General features: G+C 34.7%; 1 protein-coding gene across 1 annotated transcript; it reads left to right on the forward strand.

Moving 5' to 3' along the window:
- Positions 1 to 14,553: 14,553 nt before the first annotated feature.
- On the forward strand, positions 14,554 to 15,267 carry LOC141690743 (uncharacterized). The gene has a single exon (XM_074495518.1). It carries the CDS (start codon positions 14,554 to 14,556, stop codon positions 15,265 to 15,267), a length of 714 nt encoding a protein of 237 aa, XP_074351619.1.
- The last annotated feature ends 215 nt before the right edge of the window (positions 15,268 to 15,482 follow it).

Genomic DNA, 15,482 nt, shown 5'->3' on the forward strand with positions numbered 1-15,482 from the left:
CAAAAATATCCTTATGGCTTCCAATCTAGCAACTGGTGCAAATGTTTCATCATAATCAATTCCCTCCTGTTGAGAATATCCTTTTGCAACCAGCCTTGCTTTATTCCTTGTAATTATGCCATCACTATCAGTTTTGTTTCTGAACACCCACTTTGTACCAACAACAGATCTGTTATTTGGTCTTGGCACTAGGGTCCAGACTTTGTTTCTTTCAAATTCATTTAACTCTTCCTGCATTGCTTGCACCCAATCAACATCTTGAAGAGCTTCCTCCACTTTCTTTGGTTCAGTCTGAGAAAGAAAAGAATTATAGAGACATTCACTTAAAGTAGTTGTTCTAGTTCTGACACCTGCATCAGGATTTCCAATAATTAAGTCAGGCGTATGTGATTTAGTCCACTTCCTTGCAGATGGAAGGTTTTCTCTAGAACTGGATGCTCCCCCATGATCCATGCTATCTTCATCAACATTTTCTGATGCTCCCCCTGAAACTATGCTCTCCGAGTTGGATCCTTCAGAATTTAAATTATTAGAACTATCAGAACTTGGCTTATCGGAACTTGATGAATCGGAACTTGAAGAGCCAGTTGTATGTTCTGATGCTTCTTGAGATATGGTTGTATCTTCAGTATGCTCCCCCTGCACAGATGCATCTTCGTTTGGCGTAGTCACCACATTTTCAATAACATCAGAGTTTAATCCATCAGAGTTTGTAGTATCAGGATTTAGACTGTCAGGATATTCAATATCAGAATTTAAGTCTTCATTTTCAAATCTCAGCTGATCATGATCATTGAAATCTTCAAGTCCAGTAATCTTCTTATCATCAAAGGAGACAATGATAGATTCCATGACAACCCTTGTTCTTAAATTGTAGACTCTGAAGGCTTTTGTGGAAAATGGATATCCAACAAAAATTCCTTCATCGGCTTTTAAATCAAATTTGGATAGCTGTTCAGGGTGAGTCTTAAGAACAAAACATTTGCATCCAAATACATGAAAATACTTCAGATTTGGCTTCTTTTTCTTCACCATCTCATATGGTGTCTTTCCATGCAATGAGTGTTGCATTCTGAGTAAAATAAGCAGTCTGCACAGCTTCAGCCCAAAAATAGGTTGGTAACTTTGCTTCATCAAGCATAGTTCGTGCAGCTTCAATAAGAGTTCTATTCTTTCTTTCAACAACTCTATTTTACTGTGGAGTTCCAGGAGCAAAAAATTCCTGCTTAATTCCATGGTCTTTGCAGAACTCTTCCATAATCAAATTCTTGAACTCAGTGCCATTATCACTTCTTATGATCTTCACAGAATCTTTGACCAATTTATCCAGTTGCTTGACATGATCAATCAAGATAGATGCAGTTTCACTTTTTGTGTGCAAGAAATACACCCATCTGTATCTGGTGAACTCATCCACTATGACCATAGCATATTTATTCTTTGCAATAGACATGACATTTACTGGACCAAATAGATCTACATGTAGTAGGTGATAAGGCTCAAAAATTGATGATTCAGTCTTGCTCTTGAATGAAGATTTTCTTTGTTTTGACTTCTGACATGAATCACAAAGGTCATCAGGAGCAAATACTGATTTTGGCAGTCCTCTCACAAGATCTTTCTTGACTAGTTCATTTATATTGTTGAAATTTAAATGAGAGAGTTTCTTGTGCCAATTCCAGCTTTCTTCAATTGATGCTCTACTTAACAGACAGATTGCAGAACCATCAGTACTTGTTGAAAGCTTAGCTTCATAAATGTTACCATGCCTGTATCCTTTCAGAACAACTTTTCCTGTAGATTTGCTTACAACTTCACAGTGTTCTTCAAAGAAATCCACATGATAACCTCTATCACAGATTTGACTAACACTCAACAGATTGTGTTTAAGTCTTGAGACCAGAGCTACTTTTTCAATGATGACATTCCCAAGATTGATATTGCCATATCCCAGAGTTTTTCCAATGTTGCCATCTCCATAAGAAACACTTAGGCCAGCTTTCTCCACAAAGTCTGATAGCAGGGCTTTATTTCCAGTCATATGTCCTGAGCATCCACTGTCCAGAACTAGGATGTTTTTCCTGTTGCCCTGCAATCACAAAGACCACTAATGATTAGTTTTAAGGACCCAGACTAGCTTGGATCCTTTGGCCTTATTAAGTTTGTTAACATTTGCAGCGGATTTAGCATCAGAGTTTATGTTAACATTTTTCTTATCAGTATTTATACTGTCAGACTTTGTATCAGAACTTACACTAGAAGGAACAATGCTAACTTTCTTTAAAGAAGGTTTTATTTGATAATAATCATAGTACAAACTATGATATTCCTTACAAGCATAAATGGAATCCCATAAACTATCACAATGAAAACAAGGATTTTGAGGCCTATATCTAACAGACTGACTCTTAACTCCTGAATTTGAAGGTAAGGAGTTTATGTTCTTATTCTTCCTGCAAAAAGAAGCCAAATGGTTAGAACTTCCACAGTTATGACATATTTTTCTAGGAGCATGAGGAACAGGCTTATAATCATTGCTTTTATTCACACCTTCCTTTCCATTCCTATTTTTCCTAGGTGACTTTACCTTGTTTACATTCTTAACATCTTTCAGCTTATACTTAAGCTGCTTCTTTGTCATTAAGCCTATGTTTACTTCAGTTGGCTTTTCTTGTTTTAGTTTGTCAGAAGTTAATTCCTCTTTAACTTTTGATTTCTCATTATCAGACTTTACAGCTACAAACTTAACAGGTTTTACCTTTGGCTTTTGTTTAACAACTATAGGCTTAATTTCTACAGTTCTTTTATCATTCTTATCATCTCCATAACCTAAGCCCACTTTCCAGTTTCCACTACTTAACAAATTATGAGTTGTTCTGCCAGAGTTAGTCCAAGTCCTGATAATCTCTCTTTCCTTTTCTAACTCAGTTTTTAGAGATTCATCCATTTTAAGTACTTCATCCCTAATATAGAAAGCATCATCTCTATCTTTCTGAGTTTGATGGAACATGACTAACTCTTTTTCTAAATAATCATTCCTCTTTTTACAAGCAAGATTTTCAGAAGTTAATCTTTCACATGTTAAAGTTTGATCTCTATAACTAATGAACATGGTTTTAAGATATCTTCTCAACTCATTAATGTCTTCAGTATGAAAGGCATAAGTAGTTTGAGGTACCTTTAACTCAGCAGCTTCAAAACTGCTATCAGCATTTGCCATCAAGGCATAGTTCACCTCACTTTCAGAATCTGAAGTGTCTATCCAGTTTTTCTTCTTTGTGACAAGAGCCTTGCCTTTGTCACTCTTCACTTTCTTGCAATCAGGAGATATGTGGCCTTTCTCACCACAGTTGTAGCATTTGACATTTGTGTAATCTCCTCTGTCAGACTTCCCTCCTTTGCCTTCAGTTTTTCTGAAATTCTTCTTGTCAGAACTTGCACCTTTCGTGGAAAACTTCTTTCCTTTCCTGAATTTTCTGTATGCAATCCTTGTGATTCCTTTCACCATAAGAGCACACAACTTCATCATCTCTTCATCAACATCCATCTCAGGAAAGCTTTCAGTTTCTGAGTCATCATCACTATCAGAACTTGATGACTCAGTATCAGACTTTGTGATGAGCGCTTTTTCCCTTGCCTTTCTTTGAGGTAGCTGCCTTAGGGGATTCTTCCTCAGCCTTAAGAGCAATTGTCCTTGACTTTCCTCCTTTCCTCTTGCTTCTTTGTTCCATCTCAAGTTCATGAGTCTTGAGCATCCCATAAATTTCATCAAGAGTTGTTTCTTCAAGATTATAGTTGTCTCTTATAATTATGGCCTTCAAATCCCAACTTTCAGGAAGAGCTAATAGGAATTTAAGATTTGAATCTTCAAGATCATACTCCTTATCAACTAGTGACAAATCATTCAAGAGTTTGACAAATCTGTCATATAAATCAGTCAATGACTCATTAGGCTTTGAGTCAAAGTGTTCATAATCTTGAGTGAGTATAGTCTTCCTGTTCTTCTTAATCGAATCAGTTCTCTGGCATCTTGTCTCTAAGGCATCCCATATCTCCTTTGCAGTCTTGCAGTTAATTACCCTGTTTGACATTATATTATCAATGGCACTATGCAGCAAGTGTCGTACCTTAGCATCCTTAGCAATTGATGCGATATCTTCAGCAGTATAATCACTCTTCTCCTTTGGTACAGACTTTGCTGCTTCACCTGCAACTACAACATCGAGTTTTATTGGCTTGTGAGGTCCTTCATTGATTCTATCAAGATATTCTGGATCTGTAGCTTCCAGAAACATAGTCATCCTCACCTTCCATATGGGATATTCAGATGGTTTCAGTATGGGAACTCTAAGAGCCTCATATCGACTATGGATTTGAGTCTTTGGAGGTTCTTCAGTTTTGGTGGGCTTGGTTGGAGTTTCTGCTTCAGACATGATTGTTTTTGGATCTTAAACTGCTTGTGTGTTAACAGATAGGCTCTGATACCACTTGTTAGGTCATACACACTGTAGAAGTGGGTTGAATACAGTGTATAGCATAATCAAATCGAATTCAAAGAACACAAGTAACAGAAAAAAAACTTTATTAAACTCTGTTACAATGTAGAACTGTCATCTCTCAGTGATGAACAAAATATCACGAGAGCTGCTAGGGTTATAATGAATAACATTCTCGATAATGATAACACTTATAGTGTAAACCCTATGTCTGTGTTTATATACTACACAATTACAAGATAATCGCTAATCGATATGGAATATAATTCTGCTTCCTAAAATATATCAACCAGTTATCTTTTCTTCCAAGTATTCTATTCTTCATAGAATTCCTTCTTCATGCATATCTCTTCTTGCGTTTGTCTTGATCTTCTTTCCTTTCAATCAGCCGCCTTCCTTATCTGAAAGTTTTCTTTAAGTCCTGATATTATCTCCTGATAAATATCTCCTGAACCTTAAGTATTGATAACTTAAGTTCTGACTTCAGTATAAGTGCTGATTTCCAGTTAAGTACTGATTTGTCCTGTTTAAGTAAGATCTGAAACTAAACACAAATCATATTAGACATGACATTATCAAATATATCTAAGAAGATAGAACTAAAATAGGCAACTGTAAACAAGTGTCTAAAGTTCTATTTGGCTCACTCATTATAAAGAACAAGGTACCTGTAAGTCTTAGAATCACTCCATTAATGTTGGAGAGATTCATGACTTACCTTAACCCTATGCCTGATATGAGGTCTACAATCATATCTAGTACAGTAATGGCTCATGTACTTGTGGAAGAACAAACATAGGAACACCAACAGGGGCCTTCCAAAACTGAGACTCTTTCTTCCTTACCATTAGAAGCTAGGAAACCAACCACTTCATCCTCTCAAAAGGGTGAAGTGAGTAAAAAGAAGAGAAAGTGAGCACCTTTGACTGTGATAAATGAGAGTGGTGAGGATCAAATAAAACCAGAGTCAACCTTGGTCAAGAAATCAAAGAAGGCAAAGCAAACTGATTTGACCACTCAAGCCACCTCTGCATCCTCCCAAAAGGATGTAGTTGCAAAAGAGGGCATAAAACAAACTCTAGGGGCATCCTCTCAACATGGTGTCTCTATTGAAAAGAGCACTCTCCCTACTACACCCTGTAAAGAGTCTGCACAAAAACTTGAACACATTCAAGTGTATGAAAGAAGGAATAAGGATGGCACACACATAGAGCACATCTTTTCAAGCTCCCTCATCTATTCAGGGGGAGATGCCAACACTCAATCCTGAAATTACAAATCTAATATCTAAAATTTCTTCTTCATATAATCAAATACTTGAATCTAACTCTCAAGTGTTGTCAAAATCAAGTGACATGGTTCATGAAACTATGCTCACCACCCGGGAACTACATTTAGTTGGTGAGAGGCTACACACTGGGGTAGACCTTGATGGCACCAACACAAACACAGAGGTTTCATCAGTTTTTACTGAAGACCCTGTGATAGTTACTCAAGCACCTTCATGTGCTAAAAAATCTTCACAGATTGATAGGTTTGAGGGTAGTACTCCTGAGAGGGAGCTATCTAAATCCTCTCCAATTCCATTGGAGGTTCCTCATATAGGGACAACTCCCCTCAAAACCCTAGATGAAATTGCCTTAACAATTGAAGCTAGGAGTCCAATTGCCAATGAGCCCGTTATAAGGGAGGCAAGTCAGGCACATTTAAGTGCTAGATCTTTGCAAGAAGAGAAAGGGTTTGAGGTCATGGTACATGACAGTATGTTGATCAAATCCCCTCCAATTCAATTGGAGGTTCCCACAAGTGGTGAACAACACACTGTCATAACCACAGTTCCAACTGTGAGTTAAACTTTAGCATCTGTCACAAGAAAAGTTTATGAACATCAACCATCAACCTCAACCCAAAAGACATACCTTCTACATCAAACCCTTCTCAACAACCATCATACCTCATATCTTAGTGGCTTCAAGATGTCCAAGCTCAACCCATTACAATGAATGATCTTTTAGTTGATCAACTTTCTGGCCTTTCCAACATCACACAACAGCTTCTTACCACAGACATGTCCAATCAGGACTATCAAGCAATCTTGTTGTCTTATAAAACTGATGTTGAAGAGCAACAACAAAAGATTGTGAATAAAGCTGAGCAGGATGGAAATGTAGATGCATGGTTAAGCAAAGGACTTCAGCTCGAGCATGGATGAGGTCTTGGCAAGATTTAGGGAAAAATATGTCACCATTTTGGGAAGCAATGTCAAGACCCTCACTCCACAGGAAGTATATGATGTTGTTACAGAAGTCTATAAAGCTCAACTTAAAACTTTTCATCTCATGAGTAAAGCTCTACGACAGACTTTGGACTGTCATGAAGACATAATAAGAAGGATGGTGAGGGAAAAACTGGATGAACTTATACTTACTCAAGTTCAGATCAAGAATAAGTTTCAAACATTTACTGACCAAATGGCAAGGTTTGATATGAATACTATGGAGTAAAGTATTAATAATCTCAAACAGTACCTTGTTGCTCTCCATGAAGTTGTCCAGAATCACATCACTAGTACTAATGAGACAATGCTCAAACTAGATCAACTACATCAGGCTAGGTATACACCTTCAGCTCTGTTAATGGAAAACATCAAGGAATCTGTACAAGCTACATTTGGTGCTCCTGTCTTCTCAAGCTCCCTACCACTACTGTCAACATCCACAAACTTTCAAATTCAAGCTCTTCAATCTCAAGTCTCCACCTTACAGTCTTCAAATAATTCATTAATAGCTCAAGTCTCTCAACTCACAACTCTGGTACAAAGTCAACAGACTGACATCCAGACTCTGGTGGACTCTCATAAGCATCTTCAAATACAAAATTTAGTAGTTTTGGGAGCCATCATGGGTGCTCTAAACATTATACTACCTACACTTCCAGAAGCTGTTAGGCCTGAACTCCCTATACCTCTAATTTTGTCTGCTAACAAGACTAAGGGGGTGATAGAGGCTAGGTTGCTAAGATCATATGTCCAAGCTCAAAAAGGCAAAAAGGCTAGGTTGCTAAGATCATATGTCCAAGCTCAAAATGGCGAAACCAAGGAAAGTGAACATCAAGTTGATGTTGGAATGCAGAGGCTACTAAAAGCAGCCGAGGGACCTAGTCTGAGCAGAGAATTTGATGAATTGCTAAAGGCTCTTAGGGCTTCTCTCAACAATAACTTTTTCACATACAGAAAGGCCTTGGACAAAACAGTAAATTTCCTAAATAACTCCTGGGTAGACAGGTGTATACAGGTGTCCTTTAACTATCTCATAACAAGAAGGACATCAGAATTGGACATTCTGATCAACAAAGTCAACAGAGTGATTTAAGAAGTCACTCTCTTGCTAAATGAATTTAAGAAGTCTCATGTAGCTGCTTTTCCAGAAGCATATCTACAACCAAGCAAGGGAGTGACATACATCTGTCCAACCACCAAACATTGCAAACATTTTCAAATTCCAAAGCAATGTCTCATGGCAAACAAGAAGCTGATAATGACTTTGGAGACAGACTTAGAGACAAAGCAGTACGGGACCGTTGAAGATGAAGACATGATCAAGTTGCTGGGGAGATATGTGAAAGATGCTGAAATCAAGTTCCTCAAAACTCAAATCAATATTAATGGTGACTTGGATGATGATGAGCAGAAGAAAGATGATCAAAAACCTTCCGTCTCAAAATTCAAGTCAACCTTCAAAGGCAATTTGCAGCAAGATAGAAGACAAGAAGAGAGATGATAAGAAAAGGGGAGATGAAAGAAGAAGAAAGAAGAAGGAAGATGGTGAAGGCTCAAAGAAAAATGTCCTATCAATCCAAATCCAACAAGCTCAAACCTCTAAGCCAACTCAAACACTCAACCACCTTTGACCTCTAAGCCTAAACTTCTGTATAAACAAACTGCAAATACTCTACTTAAAATACCAATCACCTCTAGCCAAACCACTCTAAAGAAAATCTCAAACCTACCTTCATTTAAGCCACCTATCAAAATTTATTTTAAAACTATTGGAAGAAAGCCAAAGAAACTATAAGTTGAAGAGAGGGCCATCTGGAATTGTTTTGATCAGACTAATTTTCTACCATTAAATTGGTACATCACAGATGATGAATACTTTCAACAATTAGCTGAAGAAATGGTCAAATTATGGGTTGTATCATTGAGGGAAGTTAGAATTTATTATCAAGGTGGCTCCTACACTTTACTTGGCATGGATTTAATGGACACACTTTCAACCACAAACATCAAGAGGGTGATTAGCTTGATGAAAGATAAGGACAGTAGTACAAGAGCATGGAGGGTTGTGTTGTGTGTATGGCTGAAAGTAAGAGATGAAAGAAGAGCAAAAACAAAGGCTGAAAAGGAAGAAAAGGATAGGAAATATGCAGAAGAAATTGCATTATTTGAACAAAGATCAAATGAGCTCAAGGCAAAAGGGATGAGCAGAATTTCCAAGGATGGACATTTTTTGAACATAAAAGTTGGAAAATATTCAAGATTCAGAGTTGGTTGAATGGATATTCACTGGATGATTGGCTCAAGCTTTTGGAAGCTTTAAGAGGGACACAAATCATAGAGGAACTTCAAGTACTTGTAAATCTAAAGGACCTTATTAGAAAGGAATCATGCTATGAGAATTTCATGTGATGAATATACATATCAAACTCATGTAATCAATCAGTGTATAAAAGTTGTATTTGTGCTCTGTCAATTTTATGTAATCTTTTATTGTTTATTGTAACTTGGGGTTAGTCGTGTTACCAGGAATGAATTTGTGATAAATAATCTTCTCACAAATTGGGGGAGATTATTGTGCAAGACATGTATGTATCATAACAAGACTAAATCATATTGACAACCCTAAGATTTAGTCATATGATAGTCTAAATCTGTATTTTATATTGTATTAGTTGAGTCTGTAAATTTGTTAAAGATCAGACTGGAGTATTTTTAGATGAACAGTCTCAAGCCTAAGAATAAACACTGGAAGAAGATCAACAAGATCATGCCTCAGAGAAAAGGTGAAGAAGCTTGGAGTTGAATAAATCTGTTTTAGAAAAAATATTTTAAGTCAAGATATCTACAAGTCACAGATCAAGTCATATAGAGAAGTCATTCGAGAACTCCAGAATGACTTATCGAGAAGTTCAAATGGCTTATAGAGAAGTCTCAGAGATATCAACAAGTCAAATGAAGATATGAAGATTGGAGATATCGACAAATCATTTTTACATATAGAGAACTCATAGATATCGAAAAGTCAAAATGAAGATATGAAGATTGGAGATATCGACAAGTCAATTTCTCATTAGAGATCTCAGAGATATCGACAAGTCAAAATGCATACAGAGATCTCAGAGATGTCGACAAGCCATTTCTACATACAGAGACTTGGAGACCTCGACAAGTCAAGTTCACTTATAAAGAACTTAGAGATCTCGATTCTCGACAAGTCAAATTCACTTATAGAGAACTTAGAGACCTCGATAAATCAAAACACTTATAGAGAACTCAGAGATCTCGATAAGCTATTATACTTATTAAGATGTCAGTTCTCTATACAACAAACTGGAGATCTCGATGTAAACCTCAAGTACAGAATGCAAACAAGTTAAATATTCAAGATTACCAATCAACAAACGATCTAATCACTTAGATTGAAAAGTCTACAAAAAGCAGCTTGAAGAGTGCAAGATCAAGGGTCAAGATTAACTGAAAAAGGAAGGTCACAGACCTACACGATTTGCAAATATTACTAAGACAGAAATGGAAAACCTTAGAGATAACCTAAAGTAGGGTTTAGTACATATTATTGCATGATGTATAAAGCTGTGTTTACTAATCTATAAAATAAATACTGGTCCTTTATTTTTAAGTGTAACAAACAGATCTAGATTTTCTTGTACTCTCTCAAGATAGAAGCTGAGTTCTTTACTTACAAAGAACCCAAAAATTTATATCAAGACATCCTTCATTTTAATACAAAGCTAAGTGAGTTTTGAAAATACTATGTTTGTTGTGCATGCTTTATTAATTCTGCTAAAACACAATATCTCTACAAATTAATCTGCTTTGTTCACCATCCATAAATGGTTGAAAAAGGCTAAAAATATCTAAAACACATTCACCCCCCTATGTTGTATTCAATATCTAACACACATTCACCCCCACTCTGTGTTGTACTTAATAGCTAACAACAGTAAATTCATCAGGCAGGTTCTACAAGGTTTAAATTTTATATCATTACAAAAACAAACAAGAAAATGTAATTGTAAGTAATGGGAAAATCTTGCAAATTATCAAATACAAAACATTATTGCCTGCAAAATTAACCAAGTTGTTTGAATCACAGTCGGACGCGGTCAACAATGTGGTAAATGAGGGAATTGGCTCCATATCTATTCACAAATGTCAAAAAATTTGGTATTACTACATGTCATACACAACAATGACACAGCCTTCTGGCAACATTTATACAGGAACAAGATTTAGTTCAGAAATTCATCAAACAATAAATAGGGAGATGAGTATACCAATAACGACAACCAAATACAACATCAGCAACCAACTAAAACAAAACTTAAACAAAGAACTAATATAATAAAGGAAAGCAAATCATTTAAAAATATGCAAATTAAACAAACACCAGGACTCATATGTGTACGAAATGGGCCATGTACAAAGGAAACTACAAGGACATAATTTATTTTCATACCTGCAGATGAACAACGGAGAAAAGTAACTGATGTGAGGAAGAAGATAATGCAAAGAACGATTACAAATGATAGTGACAAAGGCCTTGAAAAACTGAATACACACCTCACTTTGTTCAATATTATTCTTAAAAAAAAGCCCACTTTTGATTAAGCCCAAGTTAAATTTGAATATGATCAACATATGACCTAACAACCAACTTCCAATTAAAGTCCCCGTCTTTTTATCCTACTACCCATGACACAATCTTTTTTATTTTTTAAAATGCTACTCCTTTTTCTCAATCGATTTAGAAATATCGACATCTCAATAAATTAGTACAAATTTTCCAAAATTATAAATATTCAAATTTCTGACCTTCCAAATTTGGTTTCAATATATGCTTCACTTATTTTTCTTATATGGCAATTTACACGTTTATATCAATACTTATTAATATCCTCTTAAACTTCCAAATTTATAAACCAATATTTATGCAACTATTTATAAGATGATTCGCACGTGTCTTAAACTACTGTTTAAAAAAATTCAAAAACTAAATTTTGTAATACTAACAAAATAATTACGTTTAATATAAATATTTATAATATTAAAATAAAATTTCATTAGTAACAACTTTTGTAATTAAAAAAATATATTTTTCGCTTTAAACATAAACTAACAAATTTATTTCCAACATTAACGCACATCAAGAACTGTTCTTAACCGTAAAATACACCATTCAGATTTATTTTTTAAAACAATTGTCACATAGCCATTAACATTGATTTTATTGACCAATAAAAAAATAATTATATTATTTTCAAAAACTTCTTGACAATACCTTGCGTAGCGGGCGAAAAATCCTAGTTTATATATGTTTTGATATGTAAAAGGTTCGAAGCGACAACAAAAATTAAAAACGAGAAATTCTGAGATTTACATGAAGAGTTATTAATGAGATACAGTTAAATCTCGATAAATTAATAACTTTGATAAATTAATAAACTTTTGTAGTCGCGACTCAGGCCCTTTAACATAATTTTATAATTCCTAAATTTATAAGATAATAATTTTTTATTAAAACATATAAGCCCCATATAATATATAAATTAATAATTCCATCTTTTATCAACATTATATATTTATTTTAGGATGTAACATACGTAATTTAATTATGTTTGAAATTGATTTGTTTTGTATTTTGTAGTATCTTTCTAATTTTATTACCGAACTCTGATGCACACTGAAAAATTACAGAGTGTCACTGTTTTCAGAATATTTTTTCGTGAGATTGATTCTAGCCGCTTCATCTTTTTTCTCATTTCATGTAACGATGCTAATTATTTGTTCATCATCCAACAATTCTGTCAGTATTTCATTTTTGCCAAGATAATAACTAACTTTTTAGGCATCTATATATTTATAAACATTTGTTAAAAAATTAAAAATGGTATATATGTATCGATAAATTATTAATTTTTTTCCGATCCAGAGTGTATTATTTTATCGAGGTTTACATGTATTGTATATATTTGTATCTATTTTTGTGATTTATAATGATAATACAAGTATGAAAGATGAGACATGACGAACTTAAAACAAGTTTTAGTATGCTATATATTTAAATTTTTGAATGAAAGACTTATTAATAAATTTATTTTTTTAATATTTATTTTGATATTTTGTACATAATTTTTGATTTTCAGTCCAAACTCGAAACTAAAACTACTAAAAGCTAACTTATCAGGTACAATGGAAACTCGATAAAAAAAATATTCGATAATGAATAACCTTAACAAATAAAAAATTTCTCCCGGTCCCAACTTGGGCTAATAGGCTTATGAATAAATTCGGTAAATGTATTAATGAATGAAAAAATTAAGTATTTATAGGCCCTGCTTAAGAGTCAAGTTCCATGAATACCACTATTAGAGTCCACGGAGACCACTTATGTTCGACAACTAATATCTTGCATAAAAATATTGCAAAACGTATTATTTTGCGAATTATGTTCTACAAAGATCATTATTTAATTCAAAATCTTTAAAATCATACATGTACTGCATGTAGAACATTACAAAATGTTTTATTCTACAAAACATGTTTAGTTTGCAGAACATTTGTCCAAATTGCAAAACATACACATTATACTTATTAAAATTAAATGATCTTCAACAATTTTAATGAATTAGTGATATTCGTAAAACATACTTCACAAAATAATATATTTGATAGTGTTTTGATTGCAGAACATAGGTAGTCTCCGAGGTCTCTGATAAAAAATGTGGTTTTCATATAACTTTTCTCCCCTGCTTAAACATAAATGAATAATTACAATTAATCGAATATACATTTATCTTTATATAAATATACAAATATATTTAATCTAATAAACAATTTTCATTTGATTGATCAGTATTAGTTTATGATTGTGATGTTAAAATAAGACAGCTGATTGTGAGTGACTTTGTAAATATATTACCTTTTAATACACATTGAACACTACATCAGGTGAATACACATGATTGTACATATCCATGCAGGTAGGGTGAGCAGAAAACCGCACAAATCGCAAAAACCGCCCGCACCGCACCAAATCACACCGCAAAATGCGGTTTTTAATCATCGTGGTGCGGTTGCGGTTTGAATTTTTAATAAACCGCGCGGTGCGGTGCGGGTTGTGGTTTTAAATTTTTGAAATGCGATTCAAACCGCACCGCACCGCAATATTTAATATATTATAAATATATATATATATACACACACACACACACACTTATATTCCTATCGGGTAACATAAAGAACCAGTTTATGTTTTTAGATAAACTGAATTTCACTAGATGGCCATAACATCCTTATTGAGTTAGAATTATATGTTAAATTCATTAAGGAATTCAAATGGACCACACGATCTTTTGAAAAATAAAAAAGAGACTACATAATCTCTTGTTTGTATTTCTTCACTAGGAAAACCAAAATCCAAGTATTTATACTAGTGAACTAAAATGTTGCATTCTGATTGATTAAAACTATTTTCGAAAATTTAATTAAATTTAAGTTTTGTATTTTTTTTTTGAACTTGTAAAGTATAAACCGCAGTGAACTGCACCACACCGCACCGCATTTTCGTGGTGTGGTTTATGCGGTTTTCGAGGGTACGCGGTGCGGTTGCGGTTTGGAAATTTGAGCAAACTACATGTGCGGTTTGGTTTGCGGTTTGAGAAAAAAACCGCACCACCCGCACCGCGCTCACCCCTATGCGCTACCCTCGATAAATCCAAGCTTTCGAAATCCTGTGAGGTATTTTTATTGAAGCAAAGCATGCGGCTTAATGCAGGAAATACAGATGTGGAGAACAAGACCATCGCAGAATTTAGCAAGTGGCAGTTTGCTGTTAGTGATGGTAAGGAAACCAATAATTCTCCAAGTCCAGACAGTGGTGAAATGTTAATAAAGATTCCTGATCAATATATCGTTCATACGTCTGGAGATCCAATCCAGAAGCTTTTTGAGGTGACATACCCAAATTTTTTACATAATATCTCTTTGCATGAATACCTCAGATCAAGGGCCATACTCACACCTACCAATATCGTGGTGGATGAAATTAATACACAGATATTTGAAAAAATTCCAGGCACTCTTTATACGTATCTGAGTCAGGATTCAATTGATGATGCTGGTGATGATGATAATGATTTCAGGTCCGTATTTCCAGTTGAGTGTCTAAACTCTATCAATATGCCTTGCATTCCTAAGCATGAGTTAAAATTGAAGGTAGCAGTCGTCATCATGCTTATGAGAAACTTGAACCAGATTATGGGATTATGCAATGGTACAATAATGATTATGAAATCATGTAGAAAGAACAGTATTGAATGTGAGATACTGTGTGGCTCTCATGTTGGAACCAAACATCTAATTCCTAGAATTGAGATGATTCCAAGTGACACGAACTGGTCCTTTAAATTTAAACGTGTTCAGTTTCCGATTCAAATATGTTATGCCATGACAATTAACAAAAGTCAGGGATAATCACTTGATACGGTTGGGATTTACCTTCCTATAGCAGCTTTCTCGCATGGACATATTTATGTTGCTATATCCAGAGATACACGACCTGAAGGCTTCCATATTCTCATAGATAGTGATGATGGTAGTAGCACAAATATTACATATAATGTAGTTTTTGAGGAAGTGTTTTACAATCTTCCAAGTGTAGACAATTAACCTGACATATTAAGAACATT

This window comes from Apium graveolens, chromosome 10, assembly GCF_009905375.1.
Source record: "Apium graveolens cultivar Ventura chromosome 10, ASM990537v1, whole genome shotgun sequence".
NCBI lineage: Eukaryota > Viridiplantae > Streptophyta > Magnoliopsida > Apiales > Apiaceae > Apium > Apium graveolens.

Coding starts and splice junctions, on each gene's coding strand:
- LOC141690743 (XM_074495518.1), top strand. CDS start 14,554: ATGCGGCTTAATGCAGGAAATACAGATGTGGAGAACAAGACCATCGCA.